Source organism: Bolinopsis microptera, chromosome 7, assembly GCF_026151205.1.
Source record: "Bolinopsis microptera isolate Bmic1 chromosome 7, MBARI_Bmic_1.0, whole genome shotgun sequence".
Classification (NCBI taxonomy): Eukaryota; Metazoa; Ctenophora; class Tentaculata; order Lobata; family Bolinopsidae; genus Bolinopsis; species Bolinopsis microptera.
The window spans coordinates 19024914-19050995 of NC_087078.1; the positions used below are offsets into that span (position 1 = coordinate 19024914).

The window sequence follows — 26082 nt, forward strand, 5'->3', positions numbered from 1 at the left end:
CAAATTGCTACCAACAAGGAAATCAGACACGGAAGCACATTTTATTTCGCATATTCGGGTACAATGAAACGCAAATGTATCTTGGAAATGAGATTAAATTGTGCATATTTCTTTGTTTATGTTTCATTGTATACATTTCATTGTACAAATTCAATGTATATTCAATATTTCACATGTGGTAGGTTTATGTTAGGATTGGCAGCTGCGTAACATATAAATAATTGGAAACGTTTTAAATGTAATAGATACTGAAACTCAAACAGACAATACACATTGCTGACAATTATCCCAAGCAACTTTGTCCCAGTGGGATCACCAATCAAAAATAAGAAGGTTTCAGCCAGTAAAAAATCATCTCATTTTCATCCACCAAATTCTTAATCAAATCCAGTGAAAGGTTAAAAAATTGCGATCATCAAAAATCTTACAGAAAAATGACAGAAAAATTAAACATGAACTTTTATCTCTCCGAGTTTTTGCTGACAGTTCGACGCATCATATTATTAATCTTGAGGTGTTGTTTACCCTTGGAACTGGAAAATGATCGGGTCAAGTCTTTCCTTGAGCGCTTGTACATATCTTCCTCCGCGTACGACATGTCCTGGGAGTAAATTGTAATTGTATTATGATATTGATTACCTTACTCGGGAATATTATGACTGGGATAAAGTGGTGGGTTTTGGAAAATTCCGCCATATTTTTCCCGGTCATTAATTTTCCCAGTCATAAATTAACCCGCTATAATGTTCCCGAGTAAGGTAAACTAATAGTAATACATTTTGATGCTTGGTGGGTTTTGGAAAATTCCGCCATATTTTTTCCGGTCATTAATTTTCCCAGTCATAAATTAACCCGCTATAATATTCCCGAGTAAGGTACGTAATTTCGTTTTAATATTGAGAAACTTTGTTTTAATGCTGATTTTGCTAATTGGTTTATTGTTAAACTCCTTGTGCTAGTAAGTTAATAATCAGTGCTTTACGTGATTTTGACTAAGTTCGAGTACTTGATTTTGGTAGACTCAGTTTTACAAGCTGATACTTGATTTTGGATACAATTTTACAAGCTGATACTTGATTTTGGCATCATCAACCTCATCGAATACCAATCGAACACAATATGTAATTGATGGATTGATATCCCAGCATCTCATTTATTTAGCTACAGCTAATTGTTTAAATAAAGCTACCTAGGGTACCTTTAAATCTTTAATTGTGTAATAATTCTATAATACATTTCACTAAAGAGTAAAGACAATTAAACATATAATTTATCTAGAACATGTTGTTAAAGAGAGAAAGGAAGTGTGCTAGGAAAATGTTTCCTAAGTTTCCTAATCGTGACGTAAGCTTCCACAGATCTGTGTCAGGTTGCATAAACAATAAACATATGGTTACATAGAAATATACACGATTTTCAAATTAAATATGGAATTATATCAACTGGGCGGCGCTCGGCCTGTCACTCCGCCATAACTGCATGCTTATAAACAGTAAAGACTGGGGTCCCTAGGTGGTATGGAATATGATCAAATACTCAATCACGGATCGGGAAATTGAGCGGCCATCCACAAAAGAAAAGCGGCCGCATTTCTTGTTCACCTTCTTTTCCAGTGAATGAGTTAGATTCATTAAAAAGCGTCCTCAGAGATAGCAATATTGTATATTGTAAGCGAATGAGCTACGATGAGTCCTAGCTACATGCTACATGAAGTCCGAACCAAAAAACATAATTCCACTCTCTTGATTCCATTTTTATTCTTATAATTTCCACTCCGTATGGATGCTGCATTATATTTGGAAGTCAGGTTGGTTACTTGAGTAGACTTACGGCACCAAAAAGGTTAGATAAATTTACGCTTACACGCATCAAACTTCCATGAGTACAAACGAGAAATTTAAATAACGAAAGGATAGCCTTTTAGTCTGTGTGACAATGACCTCGGTCACACGGGGACCTGTCTCATAAATGGTAGACTGAACAAAAGTTTAATTCTACTCTTAAAAATTAATCCCGTCAAACAGGACGTCTAGAAGGGGGGAGACTTGGAAAGAAATTTTGGGTGTCTAGCTTGGAATTTAAGTGTAGAAACATCTTGATGAGTTATATTGGTCGACATTGTGTACAGCTCTGAAATTTGTAGTAGAGACCTGGGGGTTGCAAAGTGGCGTACGTTAATAATTGTCGATTAGAGACTATCATAAAACTTAAAAGAAAGAGAAATTCTATATCTTTCTAAGTCGAGTAAGTCGAGCTTTGGGGCAACATTGTTTGGATCTGCAAAAATCAATTTAATAAAAATGTGTGTTAGAAATAACTAAACCGTCGATTTGAGCTCTAAATTATTGATAAAACATAATGTAATATAAAAAACATAATGCAATATAAATTAGCACCTGTAAATCTTGATCTTCTTCTGGCATAGTGGCGTTAATATCGTAGAAACTTTCTCTTGCGCTCATCCTGAAACACAATCCATCATTACAAGTTGCCTTCTACAGAAATCAGAATAGGCCTGCTTTCTTCAGAATAGGCGTGACTGGTGAATGTTACGGGTGTGACTAGTAATGTATTAGTTACCCAGTGAGTTTCTGCAGGAATCCCTCGTCAACTCTATCCACGGTTCTGTCTTTCTGTGGAGCGGTTCTGGTCCGGTGGAAGGTGTAGGATTCAATTCTCATTAGTGTCGCTGAAATAGTAAACAGGGGAAACAACCGAAACATGTTAACTATTATGACGTCATGTCTTGTGTTGTTGCAAGATATGTATTTTTGAGATTAAGTAACTGTAAGATGTAAGATGTAAGATGTAAGATGTAAGATGTAAGATGTAAGATGTAAGATGTAAGATGTAAGATGTTAGATGTAAGATGTAAGATGTAAGATGTAGGATGTAAGAAGTAAGAAGTAAGATGTAAGATGTAAGATGTAAGATGTAAGAAGTAAGAAGTAAGATGTAAGATGTAAGATGTAAGATGTAAGATGTAAGATGTAAGATATTAGATGTAAGAAGTAAGATGTAAGATGTAAGATGTAAGATGTAAGATGCAAAATGTAAGAAGTAAGATGTAAGATGTAAGATGTAAGATGTAAGATGTAAGATATTAGATGTAAGAAGTAAGATGTAAGATGTAAGATGTAAGATGTAAGATGCAAAATGTAAGAAGTAAGATGTAAGATGTAAGATGTAAGATGTAAGATGTAAGATGTAAGATGTAAGATGTAAGATGTAAGATGAAAGATGTAAGATGTAAGATGTAAGATGAAAGATGTAAGATGTAAGATGAAAGATGTCACGTGACCCTGACTAAGGGGTCGTTCACATATTACATAATCAGCCGAGGGGGGAGGGGGGTTTCCAAATGCTTACGGTTGATTACGGGGGGGGGGGGGGGGGGGTTCGGTCGTTGATTATGTAATCAACATTTTCTTTTTTACCCTCTAAATAATAACAATTTGACAATATTTTAGGCCATGATTACGTAATATTGCTGTCAGGGGGGGGGGGGGGGTTGGGTCTTGATTAGGGTTGATTACGGAAGGGGGGAGGGGGGTAAAAATTGCTCAAATATTGATAACGTAATATGTGAACGACCCCTAACCAAGTGTAAGTATTCTAACCTAAGAAGTAGGTAGGGAGAGGCGCCGTAATTACGAGGTCGTTCGTTTGTTTGTACTCCGGGATAAGAATTCGGTGGGCGTGTAGATGCACTGGATTCCACCCCCAAGCTGTGGATATATGACATAACATTATTAATACAAAATCTTAGAATCCAGACTCTGCCTCGTACTTAATACTTATGGGTACTTTAAAACCAGTTCTTAATGTTCGTCTCATTAAATTTCCCGTGCGACGATCCAAATTCCCCGAATTATAGATAATGTTCAATATTTGTATTATTATTTATAAATAATAGTTAAAATATTGAACATCCTTACACTGTCCCGTTAGTCTTTGAGCAAGATCTGAGTGATGTAAAGCCTTGGGGGCGTATTTGTTGTCACCAAATATGGGCGTTTTCAGGAGTTGGGCACAGTGTACCTGAAAGGTGGTTGGTTTTGAGAGATTGGTAGCTAGACAGTAGACCAAGCAGAGAATCAAAGAATTTCTGAGGATAACATAATGTATATTCTGATCTCGCTTAACTTTAGGTAAAAACCATAATATTTACAGGTATTAATAAAAGAAAGGTTTTACCGACCAATTAAAAGCTACCTTGAGTTGATGTTTAGCTCCGGTGACAGGCTGCAGTTCCATCATGGACATAGCATCAAGATAAGTCTTTAGAACCTGACAGGGTAAGAGAGAGTTAGTTTTAGATTATTACATTCTTAACGGTCATGAAATAGCAGGCTAGGGTTGTGAAGTTTATTGCATTCGGTACGAGAATAGCTCCTTCATTGCCGCTCTCAAATTATCTATTTTCAGCCTATCCTGTCATATGATATTTAAAATTGTGCTTGTTACATATTTTCTTGTCTGTAATTATTATCTAGGTTAATGATATTTATGACATTATTACGAGTAGAATGTTATGTAATGGTGCAGCATGATTCTGTTCAATATAGTTATATCTTACTATATATAAAGCGAGACGATATATATGGATGTGTTTATCCGTACCATTTTACTGACACCACGGCATCAACTTTAACGCAACTTTCCGCAAAAACCGTAAAAGATATACAACTGATACTTTTTTGACTGGGTCAAATGCTTTAATGGCCTCCAAATCAGCATGAAAAAATAAAAAATTGGCCAAGGAATAGGAGTTTTAGAGCCCAAAATTTGAACCCCCAAGTGGTGTCAAAAACGCGAATTAAATAGGTAATAATTATTTTAGTCTCTTGAGTCTTGACACTATTTTAGGGTTATACGGGTTCCTGCTAGTAAATATTAAAATGTGACCAGCTCATTACGCGTGATGTGTGTAGTTACAAGGAGACTTTATTTGATTTATTTTCAAAAATTGATTTGATCTTAATAAATAGATCATTTATTATCCATCATAATTTATCCGTACTCGTTTAAAACTACGCTCCACAGGGTACGATATAACACCACCCCTGTAATTCCTTATGACCGATGAAGGTGCAAGAGGATGAGTAACTTGCTGATGGTCGCCATCACGTTTTTTCTCCAGATTTTTGTCACAGAAGATTTATTGAAATATTCTGGACATTTTTGATACTTTTAACATTCTAGATATTCTAATATACACAAACCGATGTAAAAGACTGATTATCTTAAAGTTGAGTAGCAAGCAATCCATAAAGTTACAAACGTCTACATATAAAATATATATATAAATTATAACGTCTAGAGATCATAAACCTACTCCCAGTATTACCTTGCATCTTAATACTCAACACCAACATTTTGATTGTCACATTCCGTGTTCCTACAACACGTGTTATTAACCCCATCACACGTGCTATTAACCCCATCACACGTGCTATTTTGTATTTGCACTTAACTTTGTTTCCACAGCAACTAGTTGCTGTATAATATGGAGGAAACTATTAAGAACAGGGTGGGGCACACTAAACACACTTTAGGGCACGATAATCTGACTCCCTTAAGTACTTCAATTACTGTTTCAATGATACACAGAATTTAAGTTTTTACAACTAAACGGTTTTAAGTCCCCAGACTCAAGGAAGCCGTGCCCTTTTAGTTTTAATGTTTCCGGATATGTACATATTATACGTGTTAAGAGTTATATACTTGTTATACACTGTAACTACTCATTCGAGGATTCCGTCGCCAAAATTTGAAAATTTGATTTTTAGAGGCCACACCCAATCAACATTGAATCAACACCCAATCAACATTGAATTGCTTATACTCGTGTTTGCGAACATACTAGAAACTCCATTTTAACACATTTGAATAGGTTATTAAATGCGGGGTTTGAGAAGATGCCGCGAAAGCGAAACGGATTTAAAATGACGAAGTTGTTTTCCAAACCCATAAATATCTGGAATAATGACGACATCCAAACAGATCAGTTTCCAAATTTTTAAATTGTTCGCTCAATTACCCCAATTAGTTCAATCATGGTTAATAGCCTACTAAAGATTAATAACCTAAGGGTCGTACACATTACGTAAGCAGCCTAAGGGGAGAGGGGGTTTGTAATTTCTACACAATAGCTATTGTAAAAATGAGTACGGAGGGGGTAGGGAAGATGAGGTTTAAAATGGCAAAAATATGCCTCACGTAATATGCGAAAGATCTCTAAGAAGGGAAAAAACGAATTTTGTAACAAAAGGTGTAAGTTATGTAATAGCTGTATATAAATATCAGCAAATAGTAATCGCCAATTTATTCAACATTAGTCCAATATTCCGTACCCGATATTTTGAAACTGTGTCCCTATTGTTACTAGTTATCCTCTTGGTCATACCCATCTGCCATCTGAAGAGAAAAGGGTATCAAGATTTACATCTTATGATGAACAAAGGCTTTACTAACAACTAAGGTGGGGACCCAATATCATTTGAAAAAGAAATAAGCGTTCATTTCCTAGTTCTACTGTCATATCTGAAATAGGTTCAACAAAAAAAACAACCCTTATCCCTAAAATAGTCTGCTGAGAAAGTTTATAGAAAACTTATTAATAACCTTCCATTCCGGTTGAAGTGTCCGATAATACCTCCCACTTCTCCTTTAGTTTGTTCTGGTATTCCGATACACAAGGCCAAGTAGCTCCTCAGTACCTGGGTACAAGTTTTAGGTAATCATGTGATACGTCACGTGATATATCACGTGATATATTACTGAAACCACTCAATACGCATTTCTACGTGCAAACTGTATATCACTCATCACTGGTTGAGGAGACAATTGAAAGAAATAAACACCCTTAAAACAGAGAGTTTTAAAAAGACAGTATCCAACACGCCCGACAACTGACAAGTTTTTAGTTTTCGTGCACAATTGTGTGTCCATTAGCATGTGTCTGGTAGCAGAGTTTTCTTGGATACTGCAGATAAATTTATTACAAATTACGAAAATGCTGACCCTGTGGTGCTTCATAAGGTTGGAGAGGTAGTTGGCCATTTCCTGGTCTTTGGCGAATAGCAGACAACCTAGAAAATGTGATTCATTATAGATAGACTAGATAGACTAGATATACTAGATAGACTAGATAGACTAGATAGACTAGATAGACTAGACGTTGATGTTATTGAAGTAACACAGTTAAATTAACTGCCGCTGGAATTATTTTTATGAGAGAAACAATCTGTCGACACTTTGAATTTTGATTAAGTACCACAGTCAAAATTCAATTCTCGATTCATCAAGACAGCTTTCTGTAGTCGAGAATTCACCGGTTTGAAATCATTTTTAAAGGCTACTCCTTAAATGTCCAAATTCTAGAGTGAACGAGTAATTGCGTCCTTAAGAATGTACGCATTATATTCTACATATTATTATATTATAAAAACGTTTATCAGAATGTTAGGATATATCCTGAGAATTGAAATTCGGTCAAAAATCCATGGATCAATGTTTAAATGGCTCGAAATATAGTGATTTACAACATATTTATAGTAATCAGACCTCGTTTAATATTTATAGTCAGTTTAAAGCAGCGCATGTTGTAACCATGTTAAATCATTGTCTGGGAGATCCACTGGAAGTATTTTCTCACCTGTGGTATCTCGATCAAGTCTGTGGACTGGATAAACCGGAGTTACGTTAGCCTCTTCAAGCTGCTGATATATAGTCTTCCCAACTTTCGGACCTGGACGAAATAATATTATTTAAACTAATTACAACACTACAAATCTATTACATTTATTGAGAATTATGTAATGTAACGCGATGGAAGTATTTTAAGCGGGCATATCCTGTCCAAACCCAGGATGCACGACATAAAGAATTTGTTTTAACTTGTTTGTATGAAAAGCATCAATATGTCATTATCAATCAGATCTGTTAATACATAATATAAGAATCTGGTTTAGAACAACGAAATAATAATTAACGTCTTAACCTCTAGATTTGTATATTTTAAATAACAAAGAAATGGTGGTTGTAAATCTAGAATGTACCGTTATGAACAGCCTTCCGATTGGGTTTGTTGTACACTAGAATACGGTCGTCGTTGTAAAGAATCCTGGAGTGGACAGTCTCTGGTTTCATTTTAGTCTGATTGGATCTGTTCTTGGAATAGTTCCGACATTGTGTTGGGTTGTGAACCCGTGGTAACTGTGGTAACTGTACAGTATGTCTCGTACAGACCGTGTATACTGGGCAAACTTTCAACGACATCCTTTTTTATAATTATTTGTTACTCACAACTCAGTGTGATGAATCAAGTATCGTTAATTCATTAATTGATTGGTGAGAATTCAATGACACTGCAGCTCATTGCTCAATCGAGATCGGACATACATTCTTCAGTTTTATGTGTATTTCTCACAAAACGAAACACTAAGCACTCAAATTTGATTTATATCATCAGTTGGAAAATAATTTACAAAATTATAACCCTACAAGACCGGAAACTGGCGGAACAAAACTTAGGGGCCAAAACGCTAAGACGAACAGAAACATAACAATACAAGATAAACACTACTACACAAAATCCCCACTTAAGTTATCTACCAAATAAGTTAAATCAACATAATTCAAAACGGGACACCATTCCAATGCCTGGTTCAGAGGCATCCTTTTCTTCGTACTAAAGAGTTACGCATAAACTGAATTGTGACATCGTTCTTCGTTTTAACGGCTGCCTCATCACTTTTGACTTTTCTAACCGAAATTCCAGCCGGATAGAAAATCATAAAACTGAACACTTGAGATTGACAAATCTGTACATCTTGATCTTTCGACGGATCGTCATTTCAGCCACAGCTTTAATCTAAAAGCATCAACACCGTTCAAGTAGTATTTGAGAAGACGTTTATCTCTGACAAAACCCAATTGTTGGTACAAATTAAGAGCTGCTTGATTTGTTATCTCCGTCTCTAGAACCACCTGTGTGGAGACAAATAATTGAGATTCAATGAGACATAAATAATTAAATATTAATGACGATTTCTTCACAGGTTTGGGTCGAATGTAGCGCATAGAACTGTAGTTTAGAAGCCTCTGCCAAAAAATCGATGCCTTCTTCCAAACCGTTAGTATGCAGTTAAGATCAATTTTTGAATAGATTACGTTTTGAATCGAATTCCAAGATGATAACGAAGAACCAGGCCACTGAATTCTACAAATACACGCGTAAAACTTCACGTGCTTGCGCTACGGTTTCACAAATTTGACTAATGCGCGTTCCGCTAAAATTTACAGTAGACCGTTGCAAAGAATTTGTCGCATTTGGGGTGTGCCAAAAGCTTCAGTCAAAGGTCTTCAGACTGAATTGTTCCAAGATAATGAGACATGATAACTTGTATCTAGGGTGTGTAGATTGTTGTGGATTCAAATGATCCTTCAGAAGTTCGTTTACCGTTCAGGGGTTCGTTAGAAGGAACTGAAAACTCTGTAATCACTATGAATAATAAATGTCAAATTGTATGACTCAAACCTCTTCGCATTTGTGGTCAATCATTGTTTGGATAGCTTTCTGTACCAACGATGACCCTGAAACAAAAGAACTTTATAAATATATATAGGACACATTCTTCGACAATCTAACAAGGTATCATAACATATTGACAAAGTTGGCTGTACTCCAAAGCGAAGAACAATATGAGATATGTTAGATTCAATTGTTGTAAAATACACGAGAATTCTGGCTGGTTGCTTCGTATGTACGGTGTAACTTCCTGTATACTGCACAACCGATTTGATACACCAATTCTATTCACATATCCAACAAGTGAAACTAATAATTGACAGCTGGGTCTGACAAATGTTTAAATAGCTTAATATTCGCATACGACTCCAATTGATTTGTTCTTTTGCTAAATTTCCCATTATCCTTTTGCAAGAGCTGCATTTGTTATCAATAATGTTTAAATAATGAAGTTCTGATTCTCAAGATGAAAGGCTTTTGTATAAATTCAATCACTTTTTCAGTGTTTGCAAGGAATTTGGTCTGCTGATAAAGTGATCATCTAATACAACATTTTATGAGAAGGTTAAAATCACAAATATAGATAATAAACATTATTTCATTATATTAAATATCAAATTCAAATCTCATAATCAGCCTCAGTAGTAAATACTAGAGATAATGTCACCTTATGCTCAAGAGTCAAAAAGTAAATGTTTTAAAAATTATGTGTGAATATTCAAATCACAAACTGCTTCTGAGCTTGGTATTCGTGATGAATGGCAACTTCAGCAGCTCAATAAAAGGCGCTCAAGATTACTTTGGGCAGGTTCAAGGTAATAAGCGTTACTCATGATATTATCTGCCATCCCCAAAATTTTGGGCGAGAGATTAAGGTTTGGTTAGAAATTCTGGATGAAGGTCAATCTTCAGAAGGGTTTAGTTAACTTCAGGAGCAAAGCAGCTTTCTGTTTCGACGAAGTTTTCAAATGTCACTTCCAATCTCAGTAACTGCTACATAAGAGAGACTCTCCAGTTTGTATCCGAAACAGCGTCGTTTTGATTTTGGTAGAGCTTTTCTTTTACCAGGAAGATCGTTCTGTCGAGCGGATGTAGCTGACTTCAGGGATATTACCAGAGTAAGGAGATCGTTGGTGGTAGCATCGTGTCCCAATCTGGAGAGAGCCACTTCAGCGTCATCAGCAGTGTAACCGAGTTTGATGGCATACTGTACGAAAGAGTGCATCGTCTAGAATGTAGAGATAGTTTGAAGAGTTGCAGGGGAGTTTTAGAGTGGAAGATGTTGAGAAGTTGTTAATTTGTATTGTTGTAAAATTGTAAGGGATATAATGATACTAAGAACAATTGATAATAATAACGGGATATTACATCATTATATATACTACCAGCTGATAACCAAGCGTGTCCGATCACGATGTACTGAAAGATTCCATCACGGGAGTCAGGTTACAACGACTGATTGAGTCGGGTGGTCTGGATCAATACTGACCTCTGACCAATCAACATCGCCCAAATAGTATGGGAATCACCAGATCACCTGATTAGTAAGCTCGTTAACAATCTTTTGGAAGACAGGGCAAACGAATAACTCACCCAAATTTGAATCACAAATCTAACTAGCGTGATAATTGGGTGTGGAGTGTGGATGCATTATAATTACCATATTAAGTAAGAATTGTTATCAGGGTTCACAGTAATTGGTCAGCCATTTAGCCATTATGACTTATAAAGTGCAGACATGATTATATGTAAATCCTTTAAAATTCTCTAAATTGTCATTGCCTAAGATGCTGGAACAAGTTTTCGCATTTATATTTCTGTATTTTTACAAACTTTTGCAATTTAACAACAATATAAATCTTCAATCAACCTCCATCATAAGGAATAGAGTGCGAATAGAGCATCTACCAACATCCAACCGTAGTGCCAACAATTTCATCACGCGGGGGAGCCGCTCAAATTTTTGGGACCCAAAGGCAAATGTAATAGGTCTGTTCTGGGGTCGTTCACATATTAAGTAATCACTTTTTGGAAAATTTTTACCCCCCCCCCCCGGCCCCCTCCGTAATCAGATTTACACATAGCTATTGTGTCAAAATTACACTAGCGTATCCATTTGGAAACCCCCCTCCCCCTTTGGCTGATTACGTAATATGTGAACGACACCTAAGCCAACATTAACAAGCTGTAGATTTGTTGGCAACCGCCATTGTTTCTAATTGTAGATCAGAGGACAGCAGTCTTTCACAATTTGAACAAAAATGCCTATGCTGTTATGTTGGAGAAAAATAGCCTTCCATTGTAGTCATTCCTTTCTATTGTAGTCGTTCTGTGCCTCACTTTATCAACATGTCCATTTCGTAATTTTTATTTTGACATGTATGGACTTAAAGAGAGGTTTGGATAAAACTGCTACCTATTAGGTAATCATCCAAAACAACATTTACCGTGAAATATAGATATTAAAAATACATAATAAATACCTAAATAAATGAATATAGTTAACTAGAAACCAGCAGTCTCATAATCACGCTATAAATTAATCAGTCTGAAAGATCCTTAACTCAAGATATTTAAGTGTAGGATATTATACTTATTGTTATACAATATTATACTTATTGTTATAGCATGATCTTCAGTATCACAAGCCTCAACAGCTCTAAAAGTCAGGGTTTTTAGGGTCTGTGACAACTTCATGTTCACAATAATGTGTCTGGTTTAAATTATGGAAGAAGTACCGTGAACCATTTGAGCATCAGATTTAGGATGGTGAAGATAACTTTCAACAGGTTCAGGTTTATCATCGAGATCAGTGTCATGTGTAATCAATAGCGGGAATAATTTTCAGGAGGTTCGAGTTTAGTTTAGATTGACAATTAGAGCTAATGTGAACCCTAACATTTCAGCAGAGGATTACAACATTACTTTACATCCACTGCCACAACTTCAGGAACAGCAGCCAGCCACTGCAGTCAGCAACAGCAGTCAGCAACAGCAGTCAGCAACAGCAGTCAGCAACAGCAGTCAGCAACAGCAGTCAGCAACAGCAGTCAGCCACTGCAGTCAGGAACAGCAGTCAGCAACAGCAGTCAGCAACAGCAGTCAGGAACAGCAGTCAGGAACAGCAGTCAGGAACAGCAGTCAGCCACTGCCACATACGATAGACTAGCCAGTTTATATCTAAAACATTTTCTCTTCCGTTTTGGAGCTTTCCGTTTAACAGGAACTATGGTATGACGGGGAGATGACGCTGTTTGAAGGAATATAACCATAGTTAGGAGGTCATTGGTGGTAGCATCGTGTCCCAATCTGGAGAGAGCCACTTCTGCGTCTTCGACAGTGTATCCGAGTTTGACAGCGTACGGAATGAAAGGGTGCATTGTCTAGAGTCTAGAGATAGTTTGAGAAGGGGAGTTTGAAAAATGTTGAGGAATTCATAGTTTGATAGTTATTTTAAGAAAGATATTATATTTTAAACAATTGTAACATTGATAAATTCATCTACCATCTAATTTATCTACTGTAAATATTATCAGTAAGAGGACTTGTGCTGCATAAAAACTGTGACCAGAAAGCCGGGGCAACTGCAGGTAATATCATGTATTACTGAAAGACAAATATCTGCTTACATTTTTTCCTTTTGAACGCAGTTTTGCAAAGTGATGCGTAATATTAGCAATTAGGAGGTTGATTGTACAACTGGTAAATTCGAACTGACTTTTCAAATTTTCGCCCATTAAAAAATAATTTGTCTTGAATATTTTCTCGAAAATTATGAACGCGACCTACATAATTTCTCGAAAAACATTCAAAACGTCAAGTAATCTACAAAATAGAAAACATTAACAAGAAATGCTAACTGGCCTTGAGGGGATTGATCTTCAAGAGATGGAACTCTATTGTTCTTAAACTAAAAGTTGACAATTGTTGGTATTTCAGGAATTTTAAGTTTGTCCATTTAATGGCCTGGCGTACGTTTTTAGCACAATTGTTTGTGTAAGATTGCTGTCCCTAAATTCCTCTGATCTGCAATTATTGAACAAAGACAAGTAGAAACAATGGCGGTTGCCACTAAATATACAGTTTGTTAATGTTCAATAATAATAAGTGTATCAATGAAGCTTCTCAACTGCTTATTTAATGTGGCCTTAAATGGACACAAGTTACCTCTTGACTCGCCGGACAATACAGATAAGTTGCTCTTATGCTATATTTAAACGCAGTTTGATAATAATGATTATCATTCTGTGCGTCACTTTATCGACATGTCCATTTTGTAATTTTCACATCACCATGTTAGGCACTTTGTCTACGATGATTCGAATCGACTCAAGTTGTTTTTAAAATTTATAATATTATTAAATTGCAAATATTTTAACATGCTAAGAAATCTGAATTTGCATTTCATAGGCCCTAAAATGGACATATGAAGTTAAAAAAGCTAGGTACTTTGATAGGTACTTTTGTAGTCGTAAATAACATTATAATGATGTTTTTTATTAAATGTCTTGGACGACTTCTTTAAAGGATGAAGGAGTTTGATAATTTTTTATTTATTTATATATTTAGTTATATATTTAGTTATATATCTAGTAATATATTTAGTTATATATTTATTTATATATTTATTATACTGGAATCGTGTAATACATGGATTGTCGAGAAGGGTAAAAACAACAATTAACATTAACATTTTAAATCCACTCACTAAATAACATAATCGGACTCTAAACATAAAAAGAGTGGAAGGGCCGGTACTATCCGACATCTGTATGCACAATATGTTGAATTTCAGGATCAATCATGTTCAATATCTTCAGTATCACAAGCTTCATCAGCTTCAGAACATAATGTTTAAGACCAAAGACAACTTCATTCCACATTCAGGAATGGAATCTCGTTAAAATTATTGAGGAGGTTTGTGGTTCCGGTTATTATGTTCATGAACATTGAGGATTAAGTTAGGATAGGTAATAAGATCAAGAACTAACTTCAGTCGGTAGCTTTCTGTTTGATCAGAGTAACCACAATGCCACTTAGCATCAGGAACAACAGCCAGTAACTGCTACATAAGAGAGACTCTCCAGCTTGTATCCGAAACAGCGTCGTTTTGGTTTTGGTAGAGCTTTTCTTTTACCAGGAAGATCGTTCTGTCGAGCGGATGTAGCTGACTTCAGGGATATTACCAGAGTTAGGAGATCGTTGGTGGTAGCATCGTGTCCCAATCTGGAGAGAGCCAATTCAGCGTCATCAGCAGTGTAACCGAGTTTGATGGCATACTGTACGAAAGAGTGCATCGTCTAGAATGTAGAGATAGTTTGAAGATTTGCAGGGGAGTTTTAGAGTGGAAGATGTTGAGAAGTTGTTAATTTGTATTGTTGTAAAATTGTAAGCCCGATATAATGATACTAAGAACAATTGATAATAATAACGAGATATTACATCATTATATAAATCCTTTATGTCGTGGTTAAATTGGTCTGATTACCAAGCGTGTCTGATGTCTATCAAGATTCCGCCACGAGAGTCTGATTACACAACTGATTGGATCAGATTGTCTACCCTGTCTGTCAGAACGCTTGTTATAATGCTGGAGAATCATCTGACCTGTCGACCAATCAACATAGCAGAAATCTAAGGATCACATGCAACTTACCCTCGAAACGCTAAATATGTATAATGAACGATCGATTTAAAAGTAGTTTTGTATGAAGTGGAAGACACTTTCTCTTGAATCTAGGTTAAAATCAATTCCTTCCACTGCAAATTAGCCCGGTTCATAAAACAAAATCATTATCAAATAATTGTGGTAATAGGTTTATCTGTTGTTCCTTAGGCCAAATAACTACCAAACAAATTTTGAAGCTTCAACTCCAACCGGAATTACCCCCACCCCCCTTCCACGCCCATTTTTTTCATCAATTTTTAACAGGTAAAAATCTTCATATCATTTGCACTGCAAATGATATGATATTATACATGACAATAACAGCACAATCAAAAGTCCGACAAAATACTTACGAAGCCATAATATCACCGCCGCATTAATACAAAATAAAGAATTCTCACCTATTTTTTTCCGCCGATGATTCTTGTCGACAGCCAACATTGCTATGTAACCCCGGTAACTCCCCTTTTTGTGCTCGTCTAATTTACACACTATCGCTCCCACTATCTCCCCTTCTACTTTAGCCTGGGTTATTTAAACAGGTTAACTTTAATAATAATAAGCTAAAAAATAACTTCAAAACGAACATGATATAACATAATAACATTAACATGCAGAAAAGACTCATAGCAGTCAAACATCTACCATGAAGCAGAGAAAGGGCCAGTTGTGGATGAAATATCTATAAGTATAGATGGAGTAGGGCTCTGAGAGATCCTTGGTGATAAGCTCGATAATCCTGGCGAGGGTAGTTTCAGTTTCGTATTGGACCAGTTCAACACCGTGATCCTCGCATTCCAGTCTCAGTTCGGATAGCTGCGTTGCTATCTGGGGATATGATAGAATTTATTGTACGCTTTAATGGCTTGGGTGTGTGACCCCATATCCACATAATTAAAAATTTCCTCCCAAACCCATTTTCAGACCCTTCTGTGGCCCGCTCGCTTCGGCCCGCTCGCTTCGCTCGCAGCGGCTAAGTTACTTTTCCAACAGGGGCGTGCGCAGGATTTTTAGAAGGGGTGGGCTCCGAGGCTACTGCGGCAGGGGCTCGGGGGCGCAGCCCCCGGAAAATTTTAACTGGATTATATGCTAAACCAATAGGATATCAATACAGAAGGTTCAAAACAGTTGATTAGACACTTGGTTATTAGTAATATTTTAAGGGGGCTCGGGGGCGCAGCCCCCGGAAAATTTTAACTGGATTATATGCTAAACCAATAGGACATCAATACAGAAGGTTCAAAACAGTTTATTAGACACTTGGTTATTAGTAATATTTTAAGGGGGCTCGGGGCGCAGCCCCCGGAAAATTTTAACTGGATTATATGCTAAACCAATAGGATATCAATACAGAAGGTTCAAAACAGTTGATTAGACACTTGGTTATTAGTAATATTTTAAGGGGGCTCGGGGGCGCAGCCCCCGGAAAATTTTAACTGGATTATATGCTAAACCAATAGGATATCAATACAGAAGGTTCAAAACAGTTGATTAGACACTTGGTTATTAGTAATATTTTAAGAGGGCAGGGGGCGCAGCATCCGGAAAATTTTTAACTGGATTATATGATAGACCAATAGGATATCAATAGAGAAGGTTCAAAGTAGTTGATTAGACACTCGGTAATATTTTGGATTCAAAACATTGGACAAATTAAAATTAAAGATGGCACGAATTTTAAGTCATTTAGAGAGGAAAAATTTCCTCTCGATACCCAATGATTCAACTGCTCTTTGCGGACTGCAATTGTCAGTCGCTAACCAAGAAATTTCCTCTCAGATGCCAAAAATTTCCTCATTCTTCCCAAATTTCCTCCCAGATATCTGGTGGGTTTGCCAACTTTGTGGATATGGGGGTGTGTCTTTTGGGGTATGTTTTTATAATTAAAGCATGTTATAAATTCTAGAATTTCTTTATTTGTTGTACATTATACAATTACACATTGCAATTGATAGTTATCTTATTAGAGGCACGTGATAATCGACACCTTATGGTTATGACCTGGAGATACAACTCATAGTATGATAATACCGACTGTGCATACCAATGATCTACATTTTTGGTGAACAGTGGTAACAAACTATGTATTTATTGTAGAATTGTTTCATTTGTGAGTTTGTTTTGTGAGTTTGTTTCGAATAATTGAATGATCATTATAAGATTAGTTAAGCAGTTCTCGGTCTTACGCTGATTCAAAACGTTATCAATTGATAAATTTCAGAACTGATGAAGATGTAGACCATCGAAAATATTTTTGTGTGATTAACTGCTTGTTTCATTTGTTGAGCTCACTAGTGGAGGAAAAACAGAATTTTCACCTATCAACATTACGTCATGCGACTCTTAAACAACGCCCCACTTACTCATCTTAATTAATGAATTAGTAAATCAATTAATTTAAAATTAAAATACTCCACACGTATAATTATTTTTGTTCCTACCTCCTTGTGGCCATCATCCAAGCCGAAGTCGATAGTAGAGTTCACCTCATTTTGCTTATGAGCGCTTGGCTCAGACTCTATAGGAGGGGGCTCTATATCAATCATCAGCTCCCTGGACCGAGTCACTGCATTCTCAGACTTACTGTTTTTAAAATGTATGTATTCAACTGTGTAGAAGCAGGAATATAAAAAAGAAATCTTAATTCAAAATACATTATTAATTTATAATGCTCAGCGGGAGCTTGTGACGAAATCATTAGCTCAGAAAAAAAAACACCTAGAAAATGCAAACAAGTGTTAAATGAAACTGCATTTAATAGGATGTAAGTAAATTAGTTGTATACTTATCTATACATAGTATAACAGAAAATAACTTAATAGACAGAAAATATAGTTCCTGAGAAAATTATAAAACTTTTAGTTCACAATAACTTATTAAATGTAAATTAACTTATAGTCATCATGCTTCTATTGTATTGACACGTCTTGGTAAACTGGTTTTCAAATTACTTGATAATAAATATTTGTTCAACACAACCTTAAGTTTTTATAACCTTAGATATAACGGACATCTGTAAGCGTGGTTAATATTGTTTTAGACTTGTGTTATGTGTATACAGTATAAATCTATTAAAAACGTTCTATTTAGCCATCATCTCCGTTTTTAGTGACCTTATCTAGCAGATTATTTTGCGAATCAGGAGTTTTGGGCGGATTCTCCACACGATGCACTTTACCATTACTCATGAAGGATAGTGGTCTCGGGGGTAACGGCTCCAATTTAACAGGCGGAGGCATTTTGGCAGCTGCTTCTTCAGCTGCTTTCTTGAAAGTGTCTGCGTCCATCTTGTTCCACGTTTCCGACACTTCCATCTTCCTGATGAACTCTGCGGTTACCCTACTGTAGGGATAATCCAGGAAATAGTTCAAACACTTGTTCGTTAACCAGGGAATGTTGTATATGTGAGCCAGTGCTGTCATGTCCTGTAGCTGACTCAACCTTGTCAGTTTCCCGATCTCCCCACAATAAAGAGCCCTGAAGAATCGTGTAGCAGCTGGTTCCTCAAACAATTCCATGAATATTTCACCCTGCCCTAGATCTGTGATGAGGTGATCGAAAACTGGGCTGTTCAAACTGAGTATCAGAGAGTTGGCTTTCAGTGTCTTTTCATGTTTCAGTCTGATCAGGATATTTCCGTGACATGTGTCGGATTTGTATTTGACACCAAAGTCTATCCCCTCGAGCAACCCAGTGGTGCTTCTCTGCAGCCAGTTAATTCTCATCCTAGAACAAAAGGTTGTATTACAATGATGTCAGACTAAAGTATGGACTAAAGACTATGTATACAGTATGGTAATTATCTATGTATATGTGTATCGTAAATTGCTATTACTATTTACATAAATTGAGATTTGAGTAGCAATTCTAGTGTTCTTTTGTGGGGAACTTGAAAAATTAGACGAGGAGGAGTAAGAAGTGTTTGTGATGATCAATATCTTCAGTATCTACATCACTCACTTCAATATTTTCATCACTCTTGAAAGTATTTTTATACTTTCAAGATGTTGACTTGAACGTTAATTGGTGACTTAATACACCTCGTCTCACTTTTCAAGTTCACTACTACAATTATAAAAAGCTAGAATTTTTACTCAATTAGTATTGATCACAATCTTAAACTTTGTCCGACTTTCATACTTTATTAATTGAAGTTTGTTTATGTATGATTGATAGAGGATGCCAGAAAATTAATCTTCTTCGTATTAATATAATTCTGACTGTACTCATATTACAGTTATTGTATGTTGTCTTTCGTTTCTGTAAAACACTATTTCCTTAACCCAAACAACCATCGGTGATATTACCTCAATGGTTTTAAGTAAAAATCACGTACTTAAAACCTTGCAAAAATTTTAAATCAATATCATTGTCTGATTTTGTCTATAAAAAACTCCAAAAAAGATTGTTACATAAGAGACAATAGCCCTTCTTAAGAGCCCTTCTTAAGTTAAAATTACCGCTCAGAGAACAATGAAAAAAAGCTCGTTAGCTACCAAAACAGACTAGACACACCTCAATAATTAGATTCAAGCTCAAGTGTTCAACTAGGACACACCTGTTTTAATTCGTGCTAATTCATTTAAGGATGGATAATCAAATGGAGTCGAAATGTTTAAATAAATTGTCGTCAAAATAAAAATAACCATGTCTTCAGTCGAGTTCTATTGCAGTGAAGACCAGCTTTGTTTTGAATCCGAATAATTTTCATCTCCTATTACTTTTATTTCTTAAAACATGATGCAGGCATTACCCCTATTACTGTACTTTAATGCGATAATAACTCACTACGAATTGTTATATTTTCATAGGTAATGGTATCTGTTTTGGTAGGATTGCTACTACTGGTAGTAGGTGGTACATTTCCAGCACAATGTACAGAGAGATTCTGGGCCATAGCCCACATGGCAAACAACGAGAACGTCCTTGGCTGGGCCTTGGCTGCAGGAGCAAATGCACTTGAAACGGACATAACATTTGACTCCAATGGTGTACCAATAACTGCATTCCATGGCTCTCCATGTGACTGCACTTGTCTTATCACTTACGGAACCTGCCAGTTCCCCGTATCCCAGATCTGCTCAGAGCCTCATGACATCAGTAAGGTGTATGCATACTTCATGTCCCATCCACAGAGAGAGCAAGTGGCGTTGCTATATGTGGACAGCAAAATTGATGGAGTGCCTCAAAGATTGGAGAGGAAAGCAGCTTTAAACATCGTAAAATTACTTGAAGAAGAGATTTTTGGAAAAGGATATGAAGGATACGTTGTGGTTGGAGGTGGAAAGGAGAGATATTTGAAGTCACTAGCAGAAATAGCAAAGCTATCTCAATATCAAAGCAAAACATTCATCACATATGATGGGTTTTCAGAGTTGAGTGAGGGTCTACAATATATGGCTAAATTAGATTACAATAACAAGTTACTGTCTGCTGGCATCTCCATGTGTGCTCAAAGTTTTTACAACTTTGAGAAGGACGCAGTATTAGGAAGAATTAACAAAGCAAAGGGAGTGATAAGTGAAACTATCATCTGGACTGTAGATAGAGAGGATCAATTTGACAAGTACTACAACTATGGAGGAAGAGGCATTATTTCAAATAACATAGCAGGGCTGGTTCAATGGGCTAAAAAGAGGGGGTACAAGCTTTTCACTAAAGATGATGTTGTACCTAGCACTACAGCAGGAAGAGAAAGCTTGGTTCTCAACAGAGGTACTTGCCACTGTAAAGCAAAAGGAGATGGCTGTGTGATCACTAAACCTGCTCCCGAACAGTCTGCTTGTAAATGTACGTTTACTTATGGTGAATGTGCTGGTAAAGTAGTTGGTTGCAAGGATGTCTCCAGTGCCCAATGCAATGCACCTGATAACTCCCTGGAATCATGTTTCCAAGGTCTTGGTGATTGTAAAGGATACTCAAACAACCTCCACACATGTGAGTGTGCTTATAAAAAAGATGGCTGCATAGTCTCAAAACCAGCCAAGTTCGGAAAAGCCTGCAGATGTACAAAAGATGACGACAAAAAATCTTGTGAAGGTGAAGTGGTGGATTGCCGACAACCTGAGTCTCACTACTGCGCAGATTCAAGTTCATCAGATTTAACAGTTTCAACATCATTACAGTCGTGTCTTCAAGGAGGTGGTGACTGTGGTGGCTATAAGGAAGACCAGTGTAAGTGCAAGAAGAGAGGTACTAGTGGTTGTGTCATAAGTTCACCTGCACCCAAAGATACTGCCTGTTCATGTACAAAGAAAGGAAGTGAATGCAAAGCTTCTGTTACTATATGCAAGGATGAAGGTCTAGACACCTGCAAGGCTCCAGACACAACCCTGGCCTCTTGTGCGCAAGGATCAGGGAACTGCAACGGATATCATGAAGGGTGTGAGTGCTACTATGTTGAGGAGGGATGCAGAATTTCCAAGGCTGCACCACCTGGAAGTGCTTGCAAGTGCTACAGCTATTGGAGCTTTGGTTACGGGTGCTATGGTGAAGTTGTGGGATGTGGTAATCTCACTTCTGATGAGTGCAAGAATCCTGACACAACAGTTCAGAGCTGCCACCAAGGTTTAGGTAATTGTGCAGGATATGAGATTGTTTAGACATTTAATGTAAAAATATATTGATTCATTATAATTCAGAAAAGAATTTTCATTTAGTCGATCAATTAGCTAAACTATTTAATAATTTCCAAGCACTCAAATAACGAATTTGTAAAACCTGTCAAGAATTAAACATAAGAATTGGCATAATAAAGATAAGGGGTAAATCACAAGATGATTGCAATGCTTTATGTTACCACCAAACAGAGAAAGAGGCCTGGTGGCTAAAATATAAAAATTGACTAGGAATCTGTTTTAGACGGAAAAGGTGGCTATTTCATTATGTTTCACACTCAATTCCATACCATACTGTATCGCGCTTTGCTGATTATATTACTGAGGTATTATTAGTTATTCATTAGTTTTTCATAATTGCCAAAAAAAAAGGGAATAAAATTATCGTCGACGAGTCCAGAACCCGCATCCTGCAGATTGGAGGAGAAGGTCCTAACCAACTAAGCTATGCAGTCATGTTCAAGAATGTAATATTTATATCTATAAACGCATAAGAATTTTTAGCACGTTCCTGCTAAATGTTCGACTAGAAAAGAAGTCGACTAGAAAAGTAGTCATAGATTCTTAGGAATCAGTGAGAATTTCTAGGAATTAGTGAGCACATTTGCCGCGCATTTTTTGTGCGCATCTTTGTCACAAGAATAAACACAAATCTAGCTAGATCTTACATAATATGCGCCCTGAGAGTGACTAAATTTAAATTAATTTGAATATTTTGTTGTTGACAAAAATCAGTCAATGGCTATGGATATTATGACTAGAATTTAAATTCTTAAATTCCTCACTTTAGCCATCGGGGAAAGAGGGAGCTGCAAAAAATTTATTATCAAAATTTATAAAGCCACTAATTATAAAACCACCAAATCAATACTGCAGTAGTCAGCCAATCCCTTTAAAAGATACAACTTCAACAACAGATCTACCTTGTGATGCCAATGGATTTCCAACAATAATAATAATAACAATAATTGAAACATTTAGATTATAGTGGCATAACAATTTAAAATGCACAGGTGTGTCACAAAAACAAGTCAGGATACAAGAAAAAATGAAAAGCAATCTACATTTCGATTCCAAACCATGGAAAAATTGTAAAGACTTGATACACTAAATAACAAGATACAGTAAAACCTGATTTACCGCGCCCCGATTTATCGCAAACCCTGATTTACTGTCGCCATCTCCTTCCTCCAATTAGGCTTAACATGCTTAGTGTAAACAAACAAAACCCTGATTTAACACAAACCCTGATTTAACACAAACCCTGATTTACCGTGGATGTTTCCTTTCGCCCAAACTCCGCAGTAAATCGGGGTTTTACTGTAAAGGGTATGCACTTACCAGTAGAAACATTGAAAATATGTTTAGATTAATAATTGATATCATAAGCACGTTTGAAAAGAAACATTTTCAGATACTTTTTAAAAGAGTCAAATACATGAAATTCTTAATTTCAAGAGGAATATAAATAAGCATTGCAGTAGTCCAATTTGCAGACGATGATGCTATTAACAATAAGCTTGAGCTGAGCTTTACTAAAGAGACTATCCTTTTCAATAGCTGCCAGAAACGGTATAATTAAGTTACTACTTTCCATATAGATATCATTTAACATATTATAGTACAAACATGACATGGGATAAAGTTGGATACTTTTATTATGCTTGCTGAAAGCTGAACTTCAGAGTTTAATATAATCAATAATATTTGGTGATTTAAACTTAATCATTCGGCTGAGTCTTCCAAGGAGACAATACACAAATATGTAACTTCACAAAGATCCAGGTCCTTCTGCTCAGAAGCCAGATGCTCTGATCACTCTGCAACCTAGCCACTAGATGAAGGGTCTGCTTGACCTTTGTGTTACATACTTTGAAATAAATAACAATTTAGGAATGCCTCTACAGCTACGGATCATTTAACAAAACATCAATGACAATGTGTGAAATGGTCATATTTCCTAATAGTCAGACTTGACTACATTAATAATGGATTTGATAGTAAATAATAAGGTGCTTCGTGATAGGATAATGGTTGTAGGTTTATAACCTACCAGGACGCGCGCCGAGTTGGACTCGTCGACGGTCCTGATATATGGAACAAATATTTTACGAGTATCACCCGTTAAGGTTAACGGGTGATACTCGTAAAATATCTGTTCCATATATTGGGACCGTCGACGAGTCCAACTCGGCGCGCGTTCTGGTAGGTTGTAAACCTACAACCGTTAAGGATAATGGGTATGATTCGGCATTTTTTACTGTATGTATCGTGACTATTCCACTAAGTAAAACAAAATTTAAGTAAAGCCCGCCTCCCGGCGCGCCCGCAGTGGCGCGAAAGCACATGGTTAATGGTTAGGTGAAAGCGAGTTCACATCGCCTTCGGCGGTAGCTAGGGCGCTATTGCAAGTGAGAGGGCTCTGGTTAGAGAAAACAAGCGAGTATTCATTAAAACTCTCCTACTATTGTGTATTGAAAATTGTAGAACTAATCTTTTAAGCTGACCACTAAAGAAATGTACGTTTGCCCATTGTTAATGGACTAACCCGGCGCGCACTACTTCAAAGAAATTTAAATGAGTATGGCATATGGAGTATCATCCGTCAAAAAGTACGCGTACGGTAAACAATTATTAATTGTTTTATTTATCGTGATCGTACTATTTTTTAAAAGAGCGCGCTATATCTCCACCGAAAGCACATTTAATTTGATATGTATAAAATATGTTTATAAATTGCTTGATTCTCCACAATAATGGCAAAATGCATGCACTGTTGCATGAGCCACGCCGAGCTGCGAAGGATTGATATGTGAATCAATAAAATGGCGTGCTCCGATACGGATAACCAAAATCGAACAAGAAATTATTTACAATCACTTTCGAAACACATCGACAAAAGCTACATACACTTTAAATATATTGTGTTTTTACGGACAAATTAAAGAATAGCTCTTTTGATCATTTCATTATCTTTCAAAAGTATTCCAAATAATTTGTATGAATGCATATTAAAGTTGTAGTCGAGTCAATAATTTAATATTTACCAAGACACCCGCTATAATTTTAGCGCGATGCACTACTGGGCCGCGCGTGCATCCAATAATGCTTCTCGCAACCACAGATCTTAATTTTATGCAGATCGGCGAGATGCGAAGGATTGACATCGTGTTAACGGGTGATAAGCTCGTAAAATATTTGTTCCATATATTTTGACCATTGTTAATGATCTGGCCCGGCGCGCGCTACTTCGTAGCACTTGCCGTCGGGCCATTATAACATAACATTTCGAGAAGAAAGCGGCGCGCGCTACTTCGAAGAAATTTAGACGAGTAACATCCGTTAACATATATTAGGACCATCGACGAGTCCAACTCGGCGCGCGTCCCGGTAGGTTGTAAACCTACAAACATCGTGAATCAACCGCTATAAGTATAATTATCCCTTGTACGTTTATAACTTACCGAAACGCGCGCTGGAGTTGCCGAGTTGGACTCGTTGACGGTTTGGAACAAATATTTGACGACTATCATCCGTTAACCAGGAGAAACATTGTTGATTGTATTTAATTGACGATGTCAATTCATCGCAGCTCGGCGAGGCACAGTAGCGCATCTCGCCGATCTAGCGCATCTCGCCGATCTAGCGGTCGTTGCGAGAAGCATAAAATTGAGTGCGCGGCGCGGCACAGTAACGTATCGCGCTACAGCATTGTACTTGTAGCGCGATGCACTAGCTAATTGACTGGCCCACGCCGTGCACAGTGCATGTGCATCCAATACCAAATAATGCTTCTCGCAACCATCTTCGCTAGATCGGCGAGATGCACCACTTGGCGGATGATGATTAATCACTCTACACTCGACTGTCACGTGACTTTTTCTACTCGTTCTCTAGCTGGTCCTGAACGACTATTCGAAACCCTAACCCTCTTATCTGATCCCAACCCTAACCCTAACCCAATCCTTAATAAAAGCATATGCTGAAACCCTAACCCTAACGAGAAATTGGACTAACTTCCTTATACGGTCATATCACGTGATCGAGACAGTTTTTCGCCAATATCTCGTCAGGGGAGCATTTTAACCCTATGTCATAGGGGGTGATTCGGAATCAGCGTCCGAAAATACATCGATTGAAGTTGGTTTCAACTGTCGGGGGCCCTTTTAGAACAATCTCGAAGATCGACTGTAGAGTGATTTAGCACGCTCGCCACTTGGCCTGATCGCCGAGCTGTGAAGGATTGACATCGTGAATCAAGG

The 26082-nt window shown here is 36.9% G+C and overlaps 2 protein-coding genes across 2 annotated transcripts; both read right to left on the bottom strand.

Moving 5' to 3' along the window:
- Positions 1–79: 79 nt before the first annotated feature.
- On the bottom strand, positions 80–8280 carry LOC134819021 (pseudouridylate synthase RPUSD4, mitochondrial-like). The gene is made up of 11 exons (XM_063828777.1): positions 8064–8280; positions 7661–7753; positions 7027–7094; positions 6628–6722; positions 6357–6420; positions 4216–4290; positions 3939–4041; positions 3621–3728; positions 2581–2689; positions 2397–2463; positions 80–601 (listed from the first exon to the last, which is right to left on the bottom strand). Exons 1-11 carry the CDS (start codon positions 8152–8154, stop codon positions 461–463), a joined length of 1014 nt encoding a protein of 337 aa, XP_063684847.1. The 5' UTR covers positions 8155–8280; the 3' UTR covers positions 80–460.
- Positions 8281–8446: 166 nt separating this feature from the next.
- Positions 8447–17782, bottom strand: LOC134819020 (N-alpha-acetyltransferase 30-like). Its single transcript, XM_063828776.1, has 5 exons — positions 17645–17782; positions 15849–16031; positions 15605–15728; positions 9545–9600; positions 8447–8994 (listed from the first exon to the last, which is right to left on the bottom strand). The coding sequence occupies exons 1-5, from the start codon at positions 17747–17749 to the stop codon at positions 8857–8859; spliced, it is 606 nt and encodes a 201-aa protein (XP_063684846.1). The 5' UTR covers positions 17750–17782; the 3' UTR covers positions 8447–8856.
- Between the last annotated feature and the right edge of the window lie 8300 nt (positions 17783–26082).

What these genes read in the sequence shown, in the direction of transcription:
- LOC134819021 (XM_063828777.1), bottom strand. Translation starts at nt 8,154, where the DNA reads ATGAAACCAGAGACTGTCCACTCCAGGATTCTTTACAACGACGACCGT. An exon ending in CACTTCAACCGGAATGGAAG is followed by an intron (nt 6,421 to 6,627) that starts GTTATTAATAAG and finishes TTTTCTCTTCAG; the next exon opens with ATGGCAGATGGGTATGACCA. An exon ending in TCAAAGACTAACGGGACAGT is followed by an intron (nt 3,729 to 3,938) that starts GTAAGGATGTTC and finishes ATATATCCACAG; the next exon opens with CTTGGGGGTGGAATCCAGTG.
- LOC134819020 (XM_063828776.1), bottom strand. Translation starts at nt 17,749, where the DNA reads ATGATTGATATAGAGCCCCCTCCTATAGAGTCTGAGCCAAGCGCTCAT. An exon ending in GGCCCTTTCTCTGCTTCATG is followed by an intron (nt 15,729 to 15,848) that starts GTAGATGTTTGA and finishes TAAATAACCCAG; the next exon opens with GCTAAAGTAGAAGGGGAGAT. An exon ending in TCATCGGCGGAAAAAAATAG is followed by an intron (nt 9,601 to 15,604) that starts GTGAGAATTCTT and finishes CTTTTGTTTCAG; the next exon opens with GGTCATCGTTGGTACAGAAA.